The 23417-nt window shown below is 54.8% G+C and overlaps 1 protein-coding gene across 4 annotated transcripts in view; it reads left to right on the top strand.

Moving 5' to 3' along the window:
• DCTN1 (dynactin subunit 1) overlaps positions 1 to 23417 on the top strand; it is a 139809-nt gene that overhangs the window by 70714 nt on the left and 45678 nt on the right. For 2 of the 4 annotated variants that reach the window (XM_077280396.1, XM_077280397.1), the window contains exons 6-7: positions 16620 to 16640; positions 20528 to 20548. The exons of the other annotated variants lie outside the window; for them this stretch is intronic. In XM_077280396.1, coding sequence (XP_077136511.1) covers positions 16620 to 16640; positions 20528 to 20548 — 42 coding nt within the window. The remainder of the gene's footprint in view (positions 1 to 16619; positions 16641 to 20527; positions 20549 to 23417) is intronic. 4 annotated transcript variants of the gene reach the window in all.

A 23417-nucleotide genomic window follows, 5' to 3' on the forward strand; every position in this document is an offset into this window, starting at 1 on the left:
CGCCTCTATGTGGGCAGTACGGTTTATTCCCCGACGGGGAGCCGGGCTGAGCCCGGGAGACATCGGGGAGCCGGGCTGAGCCCGGGAGACGTCGGGGAGCCGGGCTGAGCCTGGGAGACGCTGGGGGGAGCCGGGCTGAGCCCGGGAGACGTCGGGGAGCCGGTGGGAGCCGGGCTGAGCCCGGGAGACGTCGGGGAGCCGGGCTGAGCCTGGGAGACGCTGGGGGGAGCCGGGCTGAGCCCGGGAGACGTCGGGGAGCCGGTGGGAGCCGGGCTGAGCCCGGGAGACGTCGGGGAGCCGGGCTGAGCCCGGGAGACGTCGGGGAGCCGGGCTGAGCCCGGGAGACGTCGGGGAGCCGGTGGGAGACGTCGGGGAGCCGGGGGGAGCCGGGCTGAGCCCGGGAGACGTCGGGGAGCCGGTGGCAGACGTCGGGGAGCCGGGCTGAGCCGGGGAGCCAGGGGGAGCCGGGCTGAGCCCGGGAGACGTCGGGGAGCCGGGCTGAGCCCGGGAGACGTCGGGGAGCCGGTGGGAGCCGGGCTGAGCCCGGGAGACGTCGGGGAGCCGGGCTGAGCCCGGGAGACGTCGGGGAGCCGGTGGGAGCCGGGCTGAGCCCGGGAGACGTCGGGGAGCCGGGATGAGCCCGGGAGACGTCGGGGAGCCGGGCTGAGCCCGGGAGACGTCGGGGAGCCGGTGGGAGCCGGGCTGAGCCCGGGAGACGTCGGGGAGCCGGTGGGAGCCGGGCTGAGCCCGGGAGACGTCGGGGAGCCGGGGAGCCGGGCTAAGCCCGGGAGACGTCGGGGAGCCGGGCTGAGCCCGGGAGACGTCGGGGAGCCGGGGGGAGCCGGGCTGAGCCCGGGAGACGTCGGGGAGCCGGGCTGAGCCCGGGAGACGTCGGGGAGCAGGCACTTGTGGACATATGTGCCCCTAAATTTGCTCACTTCTGGGATTGTGGCCACCACAGAAAGCACCGCCATCACTTGCCATCTGCTCCCTTGTTTGCCTCTAAACCTGTGTGGTGTGCCCGCATTAACCCCTGCATACCCTGGAGAGGATGCTCTAATCCTCTCCTTCGGGCTCGTCTGTGTTGAGTGCAGTCTGTTGTTCCCTGTTGTCAGCCACTTAAGGCCGGTGAGAGGCCGACAGTAGAGCCCTTCTGTCACATGTACACAGGAATGTCCTCATATCTCATCCATTTCCACGGCTGCCATGACTCCTCGCACTGCGGACGCCGCTTCTACCTGCATGTAATGTGATGTCGGGTCCCTTGTATGTTGCCCGTATAATCATACATCGCCCACCTGAATATCGCACGAATGTTGTCTGGACAGTGCCTTGATAAAGTCTTCATAACCCATGAACCTTTCCTCATTTTTGATGTTACACCACAAACATAAATGTGTTTTATTGGGATTCTCTGTGACACCGACATAAAGTAACAAGTATTTGTGACGTGTAAAGGTAATGATAACGTTCTCTAATTATTATATAAATCTGAACATTATGTGCATTAGTATTCAGCCCCCTGTAGTCTGATGCCCCCTGTAGTCTGATGCCCCTGTAGTCTGATGCCCCCTGTAGTCTGATGCCCCCTGTAGTCTGATGCCCCCTGTAGTCTGATGCCCCCAGAAGTCACATCCTCAGTACTCTGCGCCCCCTGGGTGTGATCTCTCCTCAGTATAACCACAGCTGTTCTGTGAAGGCCTCAGGTTTGTGTGAGAACATTAGAGATAAAACAGCATCATAGAAACCAAGGAGCTCACCAGACAAGTCAGGGATAAAGTGATGGAGGAGAGGAAAGGAGGGTCAGGTTATAGAAAATAGCCCAAACTCTGAACATCTCACGGAGCATTAATCCATCATCCCCAGCAAGGAGAGCGCTAATGAGAGAAGCAGCTGAGAGGCCCAGGGACACTGGAGGAGCCGCAGTGATCCACAGTTCAGGGGGAGAATCTGTCCACAAGCTAACTATTAGTCGTATATTGCACAAATCTTACCTTCATGGAAGAAAGACCTCAAGAAGTCCCATGTAGAGGACACAGCGAGCATGTGCTAAAAGGTGGTGTGGTCAGATGAGACCAAAGAACATTATGGGCTAAATTCAAAACGCTGTGTGTTGCAGAACACGAACACTATCCCCACCATAACACATGGTGGAGGTAGCATCCTGCTGTGAAGAGGCTTTTCTTCAGCAGAGGCAGGGAAGCTGGTCAGAGCTGATGGGAAGATGGACAGAGCTAAATACAGGACAATCCTGTAGAAAACCTGTTAGAGGCTGCAGAAGACCAGAGCCTGGAACGTAGGTTCACCTTCCAGCAGGACAACGACCGTCAACATCCTGCCAGAGCCACAATGGAGGGATTAGATCAGAGCATAATCCAGAGTGTGAACAGAGCAGTCACCGTCCAGAGACAAATCCCAGAGAATCTGCGACAAGACGTGAAAATTACTGATCACAGACGTCTCCATCCAATGTCACTGAGCGAGAGGACAAAGAAGGGGCAAAATGTCATCTCTAGACGTGCAAGCGACAGACCCCAAAAGACTGCAGAGAAAGGTGGAGAGACAGACCCCAAAAGACTGGAGAGAAAGGAGGGAGAGACACTCCAAAAGACTGCAGAGAAAGGTGGGAGACAGACCCCAAAAGACTGCAGAGAAAGGGGGAGACAGACCCCAAAAGACTGCAGAGAAAGGTGGGAGAGACAGACCTCAAAAGACTGCAGAGAAAGGAGGAGAGACAGACCCCAAAAGACTGCAGAGAAAGGTGGGAGAGACAGACCCCAAAAGACTGCAGAGAAAGGAGGAGAGACAGACCCCCAAAAGACTGCAGAGAAAGGAGGCAGAGACCCCAAAAGACTGCAGAGAAAGGTGGAGCGATAGACCCCAAAAGACTGCAGAGAAAGGTGGAGAGACAGACCCTAAAAGACTGCAGAGAAAGGTGGGAGAGACAGACCCCAAAAGACTGCAGAGAAAGGAGGAGAGACAGACCCCAAAAGACTGCAGAGAAAGGAGGAGAGACAGACCCCCAAAAGACTGCAGAGAAAGGAGAGAGAGACAGACCCCAAAAGACTGCAGAGAAAGGTGGAGAGACATACCCCTAAAGACTGGAGAGAAAGGTGGAAAGACAGACCCCAAAAGACTGCAGAGAAAGGAGGGAGAAACAGACCCCAAAAGACTGCAGAGAAAGGAGGGAGAGACAGACCCCAAAAGACTACAGAGAAAGGAGGAAAGACAGACCCCAAAAGACTGCAGAGAAAGGAGGGAGAGACAGACCCCAAAAGACTACAGAGAAAGGAGGAAAGACAGACCCCAAAAGACTACAGAGAAAGGTGGAGATACAGACCCCAAAAGACTACAGAGAAAGGTGGAGACAGACCCCAAAAGACTGGAGAGAAAGGTGGAGAGACAGACCCCAAAAGACTACAGAGAAAGGTGGAGACAGACCCCAAAAGACTGGAGAGAAAGGAGGGAGAGACAGACCCCAAAAGACTGGAGAGAAAGGTGGAGAGACAGACCGCAAAAGACTGGAGAGAAAGGAGGGAGAGACACTCCAAAAGACTGCAGAGAAAGGTGGAGACAGACCCCAAAAGACTGCAGAGAAAGGTGGAGACAGACCCCAAAAGACTGCAGAGAAAGGAGGAGAGACAGACCCCAAAAGACTGCAGAGAAAGGAGGAAAGACACACCCCAAAAGACTGGAGAGAAAGGTGGGAGAGACAGACCCCAAAAGACTGGAGAGAAAGGAGGGAGAGACAGACCCCAAAAGACTGCAGCGAAAGGAGGAGAGACAGACCCCAAAAGACTGCAGAGAAAGGTGGAGAGACAGATCCCAAAAGACTGCAGAGAAAGGTGGAGAGACAGACCCCAAAAGACTACAGAGAAAGGTGGAGAGACAGACCGCAAAAGACTGGAGAGAAAGGAGGGAGAGACACTCCAAAAGACTGCAGAGAAAGGTGGAGACAGACCCCAAAAGACTGCAGAGAAAGGAGGAGAGAAAGACCCCAAAAGACTGCAGAGAAAGGATGCCGAGACCCCAAAAGACTGCAGAGGAAGGTGGAGCGATAGACCCCAAAAGACTGCAGAGAAAGGTGGAGAGACAGACCCCAAAAGACTGCAGAGAAAGGTGAAGAGACAGACCCCAAAAGACTGCAGAGAAAGGAGGAGGGAGACCCCAAAAGACTGCAGAGAAAGGTGGGAGAGACAGACCTCAAAAGACTGCAGAGAAAGGTGGGAGAGACAGACCTCAAAAGACTGCAGAGAAAGGAGGAGAGACAGACCCCAAAAGACTGCAGAGAAAGGAGGAAAGACAGACCCCAAAAGACTGCAGAGAAAGGAGGAGAGACAGACCCCAAAAGACTGCAGAGAAAGGAGGAAAGACAGACCCCAAAAGACTGGAGAGAAAGGTGGGAGAGACAGACCCCAAAAGACTGCAGAGAAAGGAAGAGAGACAGACCCCAAAAGACTGCAGAGAAAGGGGGAGAGACAGACCCCCAAAAGACTGCAGAGAAAGGAGGGAGAGACAGACCCCAAAAGACTGCAGAGAAAGGTGGAGAGACAGACCCCAAAAGACTGGAGAGAAAGGGGGAGAGACAGACCCCAAAAGACTGCAGAGAAAGGGGGAGAGACAGACCCCAAAAGACTGCAGAGAAAGGAGAGACAGACCCCAAAAGACTGCAGAGAAAGGGGGAGAGACAGACCCCCAAAAGACTGCAGAGAAAGGAGGGAGAGACAGACCCCAAAAGACTGGAGAGAAAGGTGGAGTGACAGACCCCAAAAGACTGGAGAGAAAGGTGGAAAGACAGACCCCAAAAGACTGCAGAGAAAGGTGAAGAGACAGACCCCAAAAGACTGCAGAGAAAGGTGGAGACAGACCCCAAAAGACTGCAGAGAAAGGTGGGAGAGACAGACCTCAAAAGACTGCAGAGAAAGGAGGAGAGACAGACCCCAAAAGACTGCAGAGAAAGGAGGGAGAGACACTCCAAAAGACCGCAGAGAAAGGTGGGAGAGACAGACCCCAAAAGACTGCAGAGAAAGGAGGAGAGACAGACCCCAAAAGACTGCAGAGAAAGGGGGAGAGACAGACCCCCAAAAGACTGCAGAGAAAGGAGGAGAGACAGACCCCAAAAGACTGCAGAGAAAGGAGGGAGAGACCCCAAAAGACTGCAGAGAAAGGAGGAGAGACAGACCCCCAAAAGACTGCAGAGAAAGGGGGAGAGACAGACCCCAAAAGACTGCAGAGAAAGGGGGAGAGACAGACCCCAAAAGACTGCAGAGAAAGGGGGAGAGACAGACCCCAAAAGACTGCAGAGAAAGGAGAGACAGACCCCAAAAGACTGCAGAGAAAGGAGGAGAGACAGACCCCCAAAAGACTGCAGAGAAAGGGGGAGAGACAGACCCCAAAAGACTGCAGAGAAAGGGGGAGAGACAGACCCCAAAAGACTGCAGAGAAAGGGGGAGAGACAGACCCCAAAAGACTGCAGAGAAAGGGGGAGAGACAGACCCCAAAAGACTGCAGAGAAAGGGGGAGAGACAGACCCCAAAAGACTGGAGAGAAAGGTGGAGAGACAGACCCCAAAAGACTGCAGAGAAAGGAGGATGGAGACCCCAAAAGACTGAAGAGAAAGGTAGGAGAGACAGACCTCAAAAGACTGCAGAGAAAGGTGGAGACAGACCCCAAAAGACTGCAGAGAAAGGAGAGACAGACCCCAAAAGACTGCAGAGAAAGGGGGAGAGACAGACCCCAAAAGACTGCAGAGAAAGGAGGGAGAGACAGACCCCAAAAGACTGCAGAGAAAGGAGGATGGAGACCCCAAAAGACTGAAGAGAAAGGTAGGAGAGACAGACCTCAAAAGACTGCAGAGAAAGGTGGAGACAGACCCCAAAAGACTGCAGAGAAAGGAGGAGAGACAGACCCCAAAAGACTGCAGAGAAAGGGGGAGAGACAGACCCCCAAAAGACTGCAGAGAAAGGAGGGAGAGACAGACCCCAAAAGACTGCAGAGAAAGGTGGAGAGACAGACCCCAAAAGACTGCAGAGAAAGGGGGAGAGACAGACCCCAAAAGACTGCAGAGAAAGGAGAGACAGACCCCAAAAGACTGCAGAGAAAGGGGGAGAGACAGACCCCAAAAGACTGCAGAGAAAGGAGGGAGAGACAGACCCCAAAAGACTGCAGAGAAAGGAGAGACAGACCCCAAAAGACTGCAGAGAAAGGTGGAGACAGACCCCAAAGGACTGCAGAGAAAGGTGGGAGAGACAGACCCCAAAAGACTGCAGAGAAAGGAGGAGAGACAGACCCCAAAAGATTGCAGAGAAAGGAGGGAGAGACACTCCAAAAGACCGCAGAGAAAGGTGGGAGAGACAGACCCCAAAAGACTGCAGAGAAAGGAGGAGAGACAGACCCCAAAAGACTGCAGAGAAAGGGGGAGAGACAGACCCCCAAAAGACTGCAGAGAAAGGAGAGACAGACCCCAAAAGACTGCAGAGAAAGGAGGGAGAGACCCCAAAAGACTGCAGAGAAAGGAGTAGAGACAGACCCCAAAAGACTGCAGAGAAAGGAGGAAAGACAGACCCCAAAAGACTGCAGAGAAAGGAGGAGAGACAGACCCCAAAAGACTGCAGAGAAAGGGGGAGAGACAGACCCCCAAAAGACTGCAGAGAAAGGGGGAGAGACAGACCCCCAAAAGACTGCAGAGAAAGGGGGAGAGACAGACCCCAAAAGACTGCAGAGAAAGGGGGAGAGACAGACCCCAAAAGACTGCAGAGAAAGGAGAGACAGACCCCAAAAGACTGCAGAGAAAGGGGGAGAGACAGACCCCCAAAAGACTGCAGAGAAAGGAGGGAGAGACAGACCCCAAAAGACTGGAGAGAAAGGTGGAGAGACAGACCCCAAAAGACTGCAGAGAAAGGAGGGAGAGACACTCCAAAAGACTGCAGAGAAAGGTGGAGAGACAGACCCCAAAAGACTGCAGAGAAAGGTGGAGAGACAGACCCCAAAAGACTGCAGAGAAAGGAGAGACAGACCCCAAAAGACTGGAGAGAAAGGAGGAGAGACAGACCCCAAAAGACTGCAGAGAAAGGGGGAGAGACAGACCCCAAAAGACTGCAGAGAAAGGAGAGACAGACCCCAAAAGACTGCAGAGAAAGGAGGAGAGACAGACCCCAAAAGACTGCAGAGAAAGGAGGAGGGAGACCGCAAAAGACTGCAGAGAAAGGTGGGAGAGACAGACCTCAAAAGACTGCAGAGAAAGGAGGAGAGACAGACCCCAAAAGACTGCAGAGAAAGGTGGAGACAGACCCCAAAAGACTGCAGAGAAAGGAGGAGAGACAGACCCCAAAAGACTGCAGAGAAAGGAGGGAGAGACCCCAAAAGACTGCAGAGAAAGGAGGAGAGACAGACCCCAAAAGACTGCAGAGAAAGGAGGAAAGACAGACCCCAAAAGACTGCAGAGAAAGGAGAGACAGACCCCAAAAGACTGCAGAGAAAGGGGGAGAGACAGACCCCCAAAAGACTGCAGAGAAAGGGGGAGAGACAGACCCCCAAAAGACTGCAGAGAAAGGGGGAGAGACAGACCCCAAAAGACTGCAGAGAAAGGGGGAGAGACAGACCCCAAAAGACTGCAGAGAAAGGAGAGACAGACCCCAAAAGACTGCAGAGAAAGGGGGAGAGATAGACCCCCAAAAGACTGCAGAGAAAGGAGGGAGACACAGACCCCAAAAGACTGGAGAGAAAGGTGGAGAGACAGACCCCAAAAGACTGGAGAGAAAGGTGGAAAGACAGACCCCAAAAGACTGCAGAGAAAGGTGGAGAGACAGAACCCAAAAGACTGCAGAGAAAGGTGGAGAGACAGACCCCAAAAGACTGCAGAGAAAGGAGGGAGAGACACTCCAAAAGACTGCAGAGAAAGGTGGAGACAGACCCCAAAAGACTGCAGAGAAAGGTGGAGAGACAGACCCCAAAAGACTGCAGAGAAAGGTGGAGAGACAGACCCCAAAAGACTGGAGAGAAAGGAGGAGAGACAGACCCCAAAAGACTGCAGAGAAAGGGGGAGAGACAGACCCCAAAAGACTGCAGAGAAAGGAGAGACAGACCCCAAAAGACTGCAGAGAAAGGAGGAGGGAGACCGCAAAAGACTGCAGAGAAAGGTGGGAGAGACAGACCTCAAAAGACTGCAGAGAAAGGAGGAGAGACAGACCCCAAAAGACTGCAGAGAAAGGTGGAGACAGACCCCAAAAGACTGCAGAGAAAGGAGGAGAGACAGACCCCAAAAGACTGCAGAGAAAGGAGGAAAGACAGACCCAAAAAGACTGCAGAGAAAGGAGGGAGAGACAGACCCCAAAAGACTGCAGAGAAAGGTGGAGAGACAGACCCCAAAAGACTGGAGAGAAAGGAGGAGAGACAGACCCCAAAAGACTGCAGAGAAAGGGGGAGAGACAGACCCCAAAAGACTGCAGAGAAGGGGGAGAGACAGACCCCCAAAAGACTGCAGAGAAAGGAGGGAGAGACAGACCCCAAAAGACTGGAGAGAAAGGTGGAGAGACAGACCCCAAAAGACTGGAGATAAAGGTGGAAAGACAGACCCCAAAAGACTGCAGAGAAAGGAGGAGGGAGACCGCAAAAGACTGCAGAGAAAGGTGGGAGAGACAGACCTCAAAAGACTGCAGAGAAAGGAGGAGAGACAGACCCCAAAAGACTGCAGACAAAGGTGGAGACAGACCCCAAAAGACTGCAGAGAAAGGAGGAGAGACAGACCCCAAAAGACTGCAGAGAAAGGAGGGAGAGACCCCAAAAGACTGCAGAGAAAGGAGGAGAGACAGACCCCAAAAGACTGCAGAGAAAGGAGGAAAGACAGACCCCAAAAGACTGCAGAGAAAGGAGGAGAGACAGACCCCAAAAGACTGCAGAGAAAGGGGGAGAGACAGACCCCCAAAAGACAGCAGAGAAAGGGGGAGAGACAGACCCCCAAAAGACAGCAGAGAAAGGGGGAGAGACAGACCCCAAAAGACTGCAGAGAAAGGGGGAGAGACAGACCCCAAAAGACTGCAGAGAAAGGAGAGACAGACCCCAAAAGACTGCAGAGAAAGGGGGAGAGACAGACCCCCAAAAGACTGCAGAGAAAGGAGGGAGAGACAGACCCCAAAAGACTGGAGATAAAGGTGGAGAGACAGACCCCAAAAGACTGGAGAGAAAGGTGGAAAGACAGACCCCAAAAGACTGCAGAGAAAGGTGGAGAGACAGAACCCAAAAGACTGCAGAGAAAGGTGGAGAGACAGACCCCAAAAGACTGCAGAGAAAGGAGGGAGAGACACTCCAAAAGACTGCAGAGAACGGTGGAGACAGACCCCAAAGGACTGCAGAGAAAGGTGGAGAGACAGACCCCAAAAGACTGCAGAGAAAGGTGGAGAGACAGACCCCAAAAGACTGGAGAGAAAGGAGGAGAGACAGACCCCAAAAGACTGCAGAGAAAGGGGGAGAGACAGACCCCAAAAGACTGCAGAGAAAGGAGAGACAGACCCCAAAAGACTGCAGAGAAAGGAGGAGAGACAGACCCCAAAAGACTGCAGAGAAAGGGGGAGAGACAGACCCCAAAAGACTGGAGAGAAAGGTGGAGAGACAGACCCCAAAAGACTGCAGAGAAAGGTGAAGAGACAGACCCCAAAAGACTGCAGAGAAAGGAGGAGGGAGACCGCAAAAGACTGCAGAGAAAGGTGGGAGAGACAGACCTCAAAAGACTGCAGAGAAAGGAGGAGAGACAGACCCCAAAAGACTGCAGAGAAAGGTGGAGACAGACCCCAAAAGACTGCAGAGAAAGGAGGAGAGACAGACCCCAAAAGACTGCAGAGAAAGGAGGAAAGACAGACCCCAAAAGACTGCAGAGAAAGGAGGGAGAGACAGACCCCAAAAGACTGCAGAGAAAGGAGGAGAGACAGACCCCAAAAGACTGGAGAGAAAGGAGGAGAGACAGACCCCAAAAGACTGCAGAGAAAGGGGGAGAGACAGACCCCCAAAAGACTGCAGAGAAAGGAGGGAGAGACAGACCCCAAAAGACTGGAGAGAAAGGTGGAGAGACAGACCCCAAAAGACTGGAGAGAAAGGTGGAAAGACAGACCCCAAAAGACTGCAGAGAAAGGTGAAGAGACAGACCCCAAAAGACTGCAGAGAAAGGTGGAGACAGACCCCAAAAGACTGCAGAGAAAGGGGGAGAGACAGACCTTAAAAGACTGCAGAAAAAGGAGGAGAGACAGACCCCAAAAGACTGCAGAGAAAGGAGGGAGAGACAGACCCCAAAAGACTGCAGAGAAAGGAGGAGACAGACCCCAAAAGACTGCAGAGAAAGGGGGAGAGACAGACCCCCAAAAGACTGCAGAGAAAGGAGGAGAGACAGACCCCAAAAGACTGCAGAGAAAGGAGGGAGAGACCCCAAAAGACTGCAGAGAAAGGTGGGAGAGACAGACCCCAAAAGACTGCAGAGAAAGGGGGGGGGGAGACAGACCCCCAGAAGACTGCAGAGAAAGGGGGAGAGACAGACCCCCAAAAGACTGCAGAGAAAAGGGGAGATACAGACCCCAAAAGACTGCAGAGAAAGGGGGAGAGACAGACCCCAAAAGACTGCAGAGAAAGGAGAGACAGACCCCAAAAGACTGCAGAGAAAGGGGGAGAGACAGACCCCCAAAAGACTGCAGAGAAAGGAGGGAGAGACAGACCCCAAAAGACTGGAGAGAAAGGTGGAGAGACAGACCCCAAAAGACTGGAGAGAAAGGTGGAAAGACAGACCCCAAAAGACTGCAGAGAAAGGTGGAGACAGACCCCAAAAGACTGCAGAGAAAGGTGGGAGAGACAGACCTCAAAAGACTGCAGAGAAAGGAGGAGAGACAGACCCCAAAAGACTGCAGAGAAAGGAGGGAGAGACAGACCCCAAAAGACTGCAGAGAAAGGAGGGAAAGACAGACCCCCAAAAGACTGCAGAGAAAGGTGGAGAGACAGACCCCAAAAGACTGCAGAGAAAGGTGGAGACAGACCCCAAAAGACTGCAGAGAAAGGTGGAGACAGACCCCAAAAGACTGCAGAGAAAGGTGGAGACAGACCCCAAAAGACTGCAGAGAAAGGAGAGACAGACCCCAAAAGACTGCAGAGAAAGGGGGAGAGACAGACCCCCAAAAGACTGCAGAGAAAGGAGGGAGAGACAGACCCCAAAAGACTGGAGAGAAAGGTGGAGAGACAGACCCCAAAAGACTGGAGAGAAAGGTGGAAAGACAGACCCCAAAAGACTGCAGAGAAAGGTGGAGACAGACCCCAAAAGACTGCAGAGAAAGGTGGGAGAGACAGACCTCAAAAGACTGCAGAGAAAGGAGGAGAGACAGACCCCAAAAGACTGCAGAGAAAGGAGGGAGAGACAGACCCCAAAAGACTGCAGAGAAAGGAGGGAAAGACAGACCCCCAAAAGACTGCAGAGAAAGGTGGAGAGACAGACCCCAAAAGACTGCAGAGAAAGGTGGAGACAGACCCCAAAAGACTGCAGAGAAAGGTGGAGAGACAGACCCCAAAAGACTGCAGAGAAAGGTGGAGAGACAGACCCCAAAAGACTGCAGAGAAAGGTGGAGAGACAGACCCCAAAAGACTGCAGAGAAAGGTGGAGAGACAGACCCCAAAAGACTGCAGAGAAAGGAGGGAGAGACAGACCCCAAAAGACTGGAGAGAAAGGTGAAGAGACAGACCCCAAAAGACTTCAGAGAAAGGTGGAGAGACAGACCCCAAAAGACTGCAGAGAAAGGAGGGAGAGACAGACCCCAAAAGACTGCAGAGAAAGGTGGAGAGACAGACCTCAAAAGACTGCAGAGAAAGGTGGAGAGACAGACCCCAAAAGACTGCAGAGAAAGGAGAGACAGACCCCAAAAGACTGCAGAGAAAGGAGGAGAGACAGACCCCAAAAGACTGCAGAGAAAGGAGGAAAGACAGACCCCAAAAGACTGGAGAGAAAGGAGGAGAGACAGACCCCAAAAGACTGCAGAGAAAGGTGGAGAGACAGACCCAAAAAAACTGCAGAGAAAGGTGGGAGACAGACCCCAAAAGACTGCAGAGAAAGGAGAGACAGACCCCAAAAGACTGCAGAGAAAGAAGGGAGAGACAGACCCCAAAAGACTGGAGAGAAAGATGGGAGAGACAGACCCCAAAAGACTGCAGAGAAAGGAGGAGAGACAGACCCCAAAAGACTGCAGAGAAAGGAGGAGAGACAGACCCCAAAAGACTGGAGAGAAAGGAGGGAGAGACAGACCCCAAAAGACTGCAGAGAAAGGTGGAGAGACAGACCCCAAAAGACTGCAGAGAAAGGAGGAGAGACAGACCCCAAAAGACTGCAGAGAAAGGTGGAGAGACAGACCCCAAAAGACTGCAGTGAAAGGAGGAGAGACAGACCCCAAAAGACTGCAGAGAAAGGTGGGAGAGACAGACTCCAAAAGACAGCAGAGAAAGGAGGAGAGACAGACCCCAAAAGACTGCAGAGAAAGGTGGGAGAGACAGACCCCAAAAGACTGGAGAGAAAGGAGGAGAGACAGACCCCAAAAGACTGCAGAGAAAGGAGGAGAGACAGACCCCAAAAGACTGCAGAGAAAGGTGGAGAGACAGACCCCAAAAGACTGCAGAGAAAGGTGGAGAGACAGACCCCAAAAGACTGCAGAGAAAGGAGGAGAGACAGACCCCAAAAGACTGCAGAGAAAGGAGGAGGGAGACCCCAAAAGACTACAGAGAAAGGTGGAGATACAGACCCCAAAAGACTACAGAGAAAGGTGGAGAGACAGACCCCAAAAGACTGCAGAGAAAGGTGGAGAGACAGACCCCAAAAGACTACAGAGAAAGGAGGAGAGACAGACCCCAAAAGACTGCAGAGAAAGGAGGGAGAGACAGATCCCAAAAGACTGCAGAGAAAGGAGGGAGAGACAGACCCCAAAAGACTGCAGAGAAAGGAGGGAAAGACAGACCCCCATAGACTGCAGAGAAAGGTGGAGACAGACCCCAAAAGACTGCAGAGAAAGGTGGAGACAGACCCCAAAAGACTGCAGAGAAAAGTGGAGAGACAGACCCCAAAAGACTGCAGAGAAAGGTGGGAGACAGACCCCAAAAGACTGCAGAGAAAGGAGAGACAGACCCCAAAAGACTGCAGAGAAAGAAGGGAGAGACAGACCTCAAAAGACTGGAGAGAAAGATGGGAGAGACAGACCCCAAAAGACTGCATAGAAAGGAGGAGAGACAGACCCCAAAAGACTGCAGAGAAAGGAGGAGAGACAGACCCCAAAAGACTGGAGAGAAAGGAGGAGAGACAGACCCCAAAAGACTGCAGAGAAAGGAGGAGAGACAGACCCCAAAAGACTGCAGAGAAAGGTGGAGAGACAGACCCCAAAAGACAGCAGAGAAAGGAGGAGAGACAGACCCCAAAAGACTGCAGAGAAAGGTGGAGACAGACCCCAAAAGACTGGAGAGAAAGGTGGGAGAGACAGACCCCAAAAGACTGCAGAGAAAGGTGGGAGAGACAGACCCCAAAAGACTGCAGAGAAAGGAGGAGAGACAGACCCCAAAAGACTGCAGAGAAAGGAGAGACAGACCCCAAAAGACTGCAGAGACAGGTGGAGAGACAGACCCCCATAGACTGCAGAGACAGGTGGTCCTACAGAGTAGTGCCTTGGGGCTGAGTAGAGTTGCAGGGTGCTGTCTCGGCGGGGTGTTGCAGTATTAGTTCGTACACCTGTGCCCCTCACTGTGACGTGTCGCACTCACTGCTGCCCTGGACAATGTCCTCAGGGATAAGAATACAGAGAATAAATGGGAAATGTGTGGGAACATCCTCACTGGGCGCTGTACGCGGTTCATACCTCAGGGGAAGAAAAGGACCAACAATAGGAAAGGACTTGGGGTCCTCGTCACTGATCAATGTCAGGTTCTACACATGGGAAGAAGGAATCCATATCCCCATTACACACTGAACGGGAACCCTCTGGGTAAATCATGGAGAAGGACTTGGGGTCCTCGCCACTGATAAATGTCAGGTTCTACACATGGGAAGAAGGAATCCATATCCCCATTACACACTGAACGGGAACCCTCTGGGTAAGTCATGGAGAAGGACTTGGGGTCCTCGTCACTGATCAATGTCAGGTTCTACACATGGGAAGAAGGAATCCATATCACCATTACACACTGAACGGGAACCCTCTGGGTAAATCATGGAGAAGGACTTGGGGTCCTCGCCACTGATAAATGTAAGGTTCTACACATGGGAAGAAGGAATCCATATCCCCATTACACACTGAACGGGAACCCTCTGGGTAAATCATGGAGAAGGACTTGGGGTCCTCGCCACTGATAAATGTAAGGTTATACACATGGGAAGAAGGAATCCATATCCCCATTACACACTGAACAGGAACCCACTGGGTAAGTCATGGAGAAGGACTTGGGGTCCTCGCCACTGATAAATGTAAGGTTCTACACATGGGAAGAAGGAATCCATATCCCCATTACACACTGAACAGGAACCCACTGGGTAAGTCATGGAGAAGGACTTGGGGTCCTCGCCACTGATAAATGTCAGGTTCTACACATGGGAAGAAGGAATCCATATCCCCATTACACACTGAACGGGAACCCTCTGGGTAAATCATGGAGAAGGACTTGGGGTCCTCGCCACTGATAAATGTAAGGTTATACACATGGGAAGAAGGAATCCATATCCCCATTACACACTGAACGGGAACCCTCTGGGTAAATCATGGAGAAGGACTTGGGGTCCTCGCCACTGATAAATGTCCGGTTCTACACATGGGAAGAAGGAATCCATATCCCCATTACACACTGAACGGGAACCCACTGGGTAAATCATGGAGAAGGACTTGGGGTCCTCGCCACTGATAAATGTAAGGTTATACACATGGGAAGAAGGAATCCATATCCCCATTACACACTGAACGGGAACCCTCTGGGTAAATCATGGAGAAGGACTTGGGGTCCTCGCCACTGATAAATGTCCGGTTCTACACATGGGAAGAAGGAATCCATATCCCCATTACACACTGAACGGGAACCCACTGGGTAAATCATGGAGAAGGACTTGGGGTCCTCGCCACTGATAAATGTAAGGTTATACACATGGGAAGAAGGAATCCATATCCCCATTACACACTGAACGGGAACCCTCTGGGTAAATCATGGAGAAGGACTTGGGGTCCTCGCCACTGATAAATGTCCGGTTCTACACATGGGAAGAAGGAATCCATATCCCCATTACACACTGAACGGGAACCCACTGGGTAAATCATGGAGAAGGACTTGGGGTCCTCGCCACTGATAAATGTAAGGTTATACACATGGGAAGAAGGAATCCATATCCCCATTACACACTGAACGGGAACCCTCTGGGTAAATCATGGAGAAGGACTTGGGGTCCTCGCCACTGATAAATGTCCGGTTCTACACATGGGAAGAAGGAATCCATATCCCCATTACACACTGAACGGGAACCCACTGGGTAAATCATGGAGAAGGACTTGGGGTCCTCGCCACTGATAAATGTAAGGTTATACACATGGGAAGAAGGAATCCATATCCCCATTACACACTGAACGGGAACCCTCTGGGTAAATCATGGAGAAGGACTTGGGGTCCTCGCCACTGATAAATGTAAGGTTATACACATGGGAAGAAGGAATCCATATCCCCATTACACACTGAACGGGAGAAGGACTTGGGGATCCTCGTTACTGATAAACGTACCTGGAGCAGCCAGTGCCAGGCAGCAGCTGCCAAGGCAAACAGGAGGTCTGGATCCACATGATGAGAGCATTATACTGCCTCTGTACAAATCCCTGGTGAGACCGCACATGGAGGACTGTGTCCAGCTTTGGGCTGAGGAAGGATATAATGGAACTAGAGAGAGTACAAAGGAGGGCAACAAAGTTAATAAAGGGGATGGGAGAACTACAATACCCAGATAGATTAGCGAAATTAGGATTATTTAGTCTAGAAAAAAGACGACTGAGGGGCGATCTAATAACCATGTATAAGTATATAGGGGACAATGCCGGGCACAGGGGCATCTCCGCGTCTGGAGGAGGATTCTTTACTGTCAGGGCAGTGAGGAGCCGGTGATGGCGGACTCGGTGACAATATTATGGCGGACACTGAGGATGCCCCTAGGTGACACACGGCCGTGTACGGTGTAACGTGTACGGTGTAACGTGGCCACTCCCCGGGGGGTGCAGAGTTTTGCAGGTGACTGTACACAGCGGCGGTTTAACCCCTCGGTTCCCGGGGTGTGATGCTGCGCGGCCCGGCAGTGCCGGGGTTAACCCCTGGGGGCGGTCACGTGACGCCTGGTGGCACAGAAGTGGTCCAGGCTGGGCGGATGCTGCTGGTTGCCTGGTTACGGCCGCCCCTCCCATGTCTCCTCCCCCCGGAGATGGAGCAGGAGACGGCGGTGTCCGGGCGCGGAGCGGCGCTGTGGTGATGTAATCCGGGCACGGGCGGTGGCAGCAGCGGGGAGCGCGGCCGTCACCGGGGACTGTGGAGCCCGCGCCGTCCGTGTGCTAACAGCCGTCTCCTCTGTCTCCTCTGTGCCGCCTCCCTGTGTGACCATGAAGCAGGCCCCGGCCGCCCGGAAGGTACCGCCGCCCCCCGTGTCCGTGCTGCATGTGTCTGCTGCATGTGTGGGGGCGGGGAGGTGAGGCTGTGTGCATGCAGCTCCGGGAGGATGGAGCCGCCGGGGGCTGCACTGTGGAGGCCCACCATTAGAGGGAGGCCCACCATTAGAGGGAGGCCCACCATTACAGGGAGGCCCACCATCACAGGGAGAGGCCCACCATTAGGGGGAGGCCCACCATTACAGAGGGAGGCCCACCATTACAGGGAGGCCCACCATCACAGGGAGAGGCCCACCATTACAGGGAGGCCCACCATTACATAGGGAGGCCCACCATTACAGGGAGGCCCACCATTACGGGGAGGCCCACCATTACAGGGAGGCCCAACATTACAGAGGGAGGCCCACCATTACGGGGAGGCCCACCATTACAGGGAGGCCCAACATTACAGAGGGAGGCCCACCATTACGGGGAGGCCCACCATTACAGGGAGGCCCACCATTACAGGGAGGCCCACCATTACAGGGAGGCCCACCATTACAGGGAGGCCCACCATTACAGAGGGAGGCCCACCATTACAGGGAGGCCCACCATTACAGAGGGAGGCCCACCATTACAGAGGGAGGCCCACCATTACAGAGGGAGGCCCACCATTACAGGGAGGCCCACCATTACAGAGGGAGGCCCACCATTACAGAGGGAGGCCCACCATTACAGGGAGGCCCACCATTACAGAGGGAGGCCCACCATTACAGAGGGAGGCCCACCATTACAGAGGGAGGCCCACCATTACAGAGGGAGGCCCACCATTACAGGGAGGCCCACCATTACGGGGAGGCCCACCATCACAGGGAGGCCCACCATCACAGGGAGAGGCCCACCATTACAGGGAGGCCCACCATTACAGAGGGAGGCCCACCATTACAGGGAGGCCCACCATTACAGAGGGAGGCCCACCATTACAGAGGGAGGCCCACCATTACAGAGGGAGGCCCACCATTACAGAGGGAGGCCCACCATTACAGAGGGAGGCCCACCATTACAGGGAGGCCCACCATTACAGGGAGGCCCACCATTACAGGGAGGCCCACCATTACAGAGGGAGGCCCACCATTACAGGGAGGCCCACCATTACAGGGAGGCCCACCATTACAGGGAGGCCCACCATTACAGGGAGGCCCACCATTACAGGGAGGCCCACCATTACAGGGAGGCCCACCATTAGAGAGAGCCCCACCATTACAGGGAGACCCCCATTACAGGGAGGCCCACCATTACAGGGAGGCCCACCATTACAGGGAGGCCCACCATTAGAGAGAGCCCCACCATTACAGGGAGACCCCCATTACAGGGAGGCCCACCATTACAGGGAGGCCCACCATTAGAGAGAGCCCCACCATTACAGGGAGCCCCACCATTACGGGGTGGCCCACCATTACGGGGAGGCCCACCATTAGGGGGAGCCCCACCATTAGGGGGAGCCCCACCATTAGAGGGAGGCCCACCATTAGGGGGAGGCCCACCATTAGGGGGAGGCCCACCATTAGAGGGAGGCCCACCATTAGGGGGAGGCCCACCATTAGGGGGAGGCCCACCATTAGAGGGAGGCCCACCATTAGGGGGAGGCCCACCATTAGAGGGAGGCCCACCATCACAGGGAGAGGCCCACCATTAGGGGGAGCCCCACCATTAGGGGGAGGCCCACCATTAGAGGGAGGCCCACCATTAGGGGGAGGCCCACCATTAGGGGGAGGCCCACCATTAGAGGGAGGCCCACCATTAGAGGGAGGCCCACCATTAGGGGGAGGCCCACCATTAGAGGGAGGCCCACCATTAGAGGGAGGCCCACCATTAGAGGGAGGCCCACCATTAGGGGGAGGCCCACCATTAGAGGGAGGCCCACCATTAGAGGGAGGCCCACCATTAGGGGGAGGCCCACCATTAGAGGGAGGCCCACCATTAGGGGGAGGCCCACCATTAGAGGGAGGCCCACCATTAGGGGGAGGCCCACCATTAGAGGGAGGCCCACCGTCCCCCCTGCTCCTCATCCCATAACCGACATTGTGCCGGTGTCTGCGCTCGCTGCCGGTGAGGAAACGTTCATCCGCTTAGAGCCGGCGCTGCTCGTCCTCACATTCTGCCCCGGTCCACTGTAACAGTCTGCTCACTGGTGCCATTGTACCGACACCGCAGCTGTGTGGAGTTTCCACTCACTGGCAGGCAGCGGACACTGGATCACACCGTGCTGGGTCATGGTATGCAGGGTCTGCTGAGCCCCGGGCCTCCGGTCCCTGCACGGGGGGGCCTCCGGTCCCTGCACGGGGGGGAGGGGGGCTCCGGTCCCTGCACGGGGGGGGGGGGGGCGCTCCGGTCCCTGCACGGGGGGGCCTCCGGTCCCTGCACGGGGGGGGCCTCCGGTCCCTGCACGGGGGGGGCCTCCGGTCCCTGCACGGGGGGGGGCCTCCGGTCCCTGCACGGGGGGGCTCCGGTCCCTGCACGGGGCCCCTCAGTCTCCTACTAATTGGCGGCAGTGAGGTTTCTAGATGGGAGCGTCCTAGTCGGGGTCTCTGGGGGAGCCTGTAACTGTGGGGGGCACCACACGTAACAGTGCAGCCCCTGCTCGGTACCAGCTGAGGGGTATAGCGCATGATGTGCCCTGTGCATGTGATTATCTGCAGGACGGCGGACATCTCCAGAGAGCGCCTGCTCCAGTCACAGCCAGAGCTGCACTCACACTTCTGCTGGTCTGCAGGACTGACATCCCTCCGCTCAGCCCCAAAAGAGCTGCTGAGTGATGTGGGTGCAACGCGTCATTCCTCCTGCGGGAGCGCTGCAGGGAAATGAAACGCTGCCGGCCTGGTCTCCCCCAGACCACAGCGGACGCTCTGTCATCCAGCTCGCCGTGATTAGCTTATTACCCACAGCCTGCGGAAAGGAGGGAGCGGCCAGTGACCTCCGCGTATCTTCTGGGTCTGGTCGAGGAGTCCAGTGGGCGGTCCTTCTGTAATGCACAGGTATAGTGCACAGTCACATAATACCGCCCACTGGACTCCTGACAGGACAAGTGTCAGAAGATACGAGTAAAGTGTGACAGTAGTTTAAGAAATAACTGGAAACAAACAGAATAGTGAGTGCAGCTCTGGGGGTGACTGGAGGATAAGACGTCACAGCAGAATAGTGAGTGCAGCTCTGGAGGTGACTGGAGGATGACATGATGTAACAGCAGAATAGTGAGTGCAGCTCTGGAGGTGACTGGAGGATAAGACATGATGTAACAGCAGAATAGTGAGTGCAGCTCTGGAGGTGACTGGAGGATAAGACATGATGTAACAACAGAATAGTGCGCGCATCTCGGGAGGTGACTGGAGGATAAGACATGATGTAACAGAATAGTGCGTGCAGCTCTGGAGGTGACTGGAGGATAAGACACGATGTAACAGCAGGATAGTGAGTGCAGCTCTGGAGGATAAGACACGATGTAACAGCAGAATAGTGACACCAGCTCTGGAGGTGACTGGAGGATAAGACACGATGTAACAGAATAGTGCGCGCAGCTCTGGAGGTGACTGGAGGATAAGACACGATGTAACAGAATAGTGCGCGCAGCTCTGGAGGATAAGACACGATGTAACAGCAGGATAGTGAGTACAGCTCTGGAGGTGACTGGAGGATAAGACATGATGTAACAGCTGAATAGTGCGCGCAGCTCTGGAGGTGACTGGAGGATAAGACACGATGTAACCGCAGGATAGTGAGTGCAGCTCTGGGGGTGAGTGGAGCATGTGACTCTGTGTTGGATGACTCTGAGCTGAGGTTTTGTTGCTCTGTGCTGCTCCTGGATATCATTAACCCCTGTGTCGCTGTCTTCTCTCCCGTCTGCTGCCTCTCCTCCTGCCGCTTCTCCACAGATCACCACCCGCCGCACTAAGGTGAGCCACGGACCAGCGCAGAGCAGTGTGTGTCTGTGGTGGTCCTGTCTGTTGGGGGGGGTGGAGAAGCTGCCATTATTAGCGAGGGTCCGGGGACACATGGCCGTACAGCGGCTTCATGGTCTCCGGTTCTGGGTCAGTGGCTTCTACACTGTGACAACACCGCAGCTGTGTCCCAGCAGCAATCACAGAATCCCCCTGTGCACACCGCAGCTCCGGCCAGACTGGGACGCGGATTGTCACCCGTTCATCTTGTGGTTGTTTTCTCGTGTTCTGTACGGTGTGCCGCAAACTGCACCTCGCTCTGCTACACGGAGTGATGGCTCCGGGATGGAAGTGACTGAAAGCCCCCATCATTGGCCGCAGGGACCGCCAGCCTCAGACCGCAAAGGCCACCTCATACCCGAGCATTCCCTGGTGCTGACACTCTCAGCTCTGCTACATCACACCGGAGCCGTCCCTGGTGCTGTGCTGACACTCTCAGCTCTGCTACATCACACCGGAGCCGCCCCTGGTGCTGACATTCTCAGCTCTGCTACATCATACCCGAGCATTCCCTGGTGCTGACACTCTCAGCTCTGCTACATCACACCGGAGCCGTTCCTGGTGCTGACACTCTCAGCACTGCTACATCACACCGGAGCCGCCCCTGGTGCTGACACTCTCAGCTCTGCTACATCACACCTGAGCCGCCCCTGACGCTGACACTCTCAGCTCTGCTACATCACACCTGAGCCGCCCCTGATGCTGACACTCTCAGCTCTGCTACATCACACCTGAGCCGTCCCTGGTGCTGTCACACTCAGCTCTGCTACATCACACCTGAGCCGTCCCTGGTGCTGTCACACTCAGCTCTGCAACATCACACCTGAGCCGTCCCTGGTGCTGACACTCTCAGCTCTGCTACATCACACTAGAGCCGTCCCTGGTGCTGTCACTCTCAGCTCTGCTACATCACACTAGAGCCGTCCCTGGTGCTGTCACTCTCAGCTCTGCTACATCACACCTGAGCCGTCCGTGGTGCTGTCACTCTCAGCTCTGCTACATCACTCCTGAGCCTCCCCTGGTGCTGACACTCTCAGTTCTGCTACATCACTTCTGAGCCGTCCCTGGTGATGACACACTCCGCTCTGCTACATCACACCTTAGCCGCCCCTGGTGCTGACATGCTCAGCTCTGCTACATCACTCCTGAGCCGTCCCTGGTGCTGACACTCTCAGCTCTGCTACATCACACATGAGCCGTCCCTGGTGCTGTCACTCTCAGCTCTGCTACATCACACTAGAGCCGTCCCTGGTGCTGTCACTCTCAGCTCTGCTACATCACACCTGAGCTGCCCCTGGTGCTGTCACTCTCAGCTCTGCTACATCACACTAGAGCCGTCCCTGGTGCTGACACTATCAGCTCTTCTACATCACTCCTGAGCCGTCCCTGGTGCTGACACACTCAGCTCTGCTACATCACACCGGAGCCGCCCCTGGTGCTGACACTCTCAGCTCTGCTACATCACACCGGAGCCGTCCCTGGTGCTGTCACTCTCAGCTCTGCTACATCACACCTGGTGCTGTCACTCTCAGCTCTGCTACATTACTCCTGAGCCGTCCCTGGTGCTGTCACTCTCAGCTCTGCTACATCACACCTGAGCCGCCCCTGGTGCTGTCACTCTCAGCTCTGCTACATCACTCCTGAGCTGTCCCTGGTGCTGACACTCTCAGCTCTGCTACATCACACCTGAGCCGCCCCTGGTGCTGTCACTCTCAGCTCTGCTACATCACTCCTGAGCCGTCCCTGGTGCTGACACTCTCAGCTCTGCTACATCACTCCTGAGCCGTCCCTGGTGCTGACACTCTCGGCTCTGCTACATCACTCCTGAGCCGTCCCTGGTGCTGACACTCTCGGCTCTGCTACATCACTCCTGAGCTGTTCCTGGTGCTGACACTCTCAGCTCTGCTACATCACTCCTGAGCCGTCCCTGGTGCTGACACTCTCAGCTCTGCTACATCACTCCTGAGCCGTCCCTGGTGCTGACACTCTCAGGTCTGCTACATCACTCCTGAGCCGTCCCTGGTGCTGACACTCTCGGCTCTGCTACATCACTCCTGAGCCGTCCCTGGTGCTGACACTCTCGGCTCTGCTACATCACTCCTGAGCCGTCCCTGGTGCTGACACTCTCAGCTCTGCTACATCACTCCTGAGCCGTCCCTGGTGCTGACACTCTCGGCTCTGCTACATCACTCCTGAGCCGTCCCTGGTGCTGACACTCTCGGCTCTGCTACATCACTCCTGAGCCGTCCCTGGTGCTGACACTCTCGGCTCTGCTACATCACTCCTGAGCCGTTCCTGGTGCTGACACTCTCAGCTCTGCTACATCACTCCTGAGCCGTCCCTGGTGCTGACACTCTCGGCTCTGCTACATCACTCCTGAGCCGTCCCTGGTGCTGACACTCTCGGCTCTGCTACATCACTCCTGAGCCATCCCTGGTGCTGACACTCTCAGCTCTGCTACATCACTCCTGAGCCGTCCCTGGTGCTGACACTCTCAGCTCTGCTACATCACTCCTGAGCCGTCCATGGTGCTGACACTCTCAGGTCTGCTACATCACACCTGAGCCGCCCCTGGTGCTGACACTCTCAGCTTTGCTACATCACACCTGAGCCGCCCCTGGTGCTGACACTCTCAGCTCTGCTACATCACACCTGAGCCGCCCCTGGTGCTGACACTCTCAGCTCTGCTACATCACACCTGAGCCGCCCCTGGTGCTGTCACTCTCAGCCCTGCTACATCACACCTGAGCCATCCCTGGTGCTGACACTCTCAGCCTTGCTACATCACACCTGAGCCGCCCCTGGTGCTGTCACTCTCAGCCCT

Source organism: Ranitomeya variabilis, chromosome 1 (genome assembly GCF_051348905.1).
Source record: "Ranitomeya variabilis isolate aRanVar5 chromosome 1, aRanVar5.hap1, whole genome shotgun sequence".
In the NCBI taxonomy this organism is placed as follows: Eukaryota; Metazoa; Chordata; class Amphibia; order Anura; family Dendrobatidae; genus Ranitomeya; species Ranitomeya variabilis.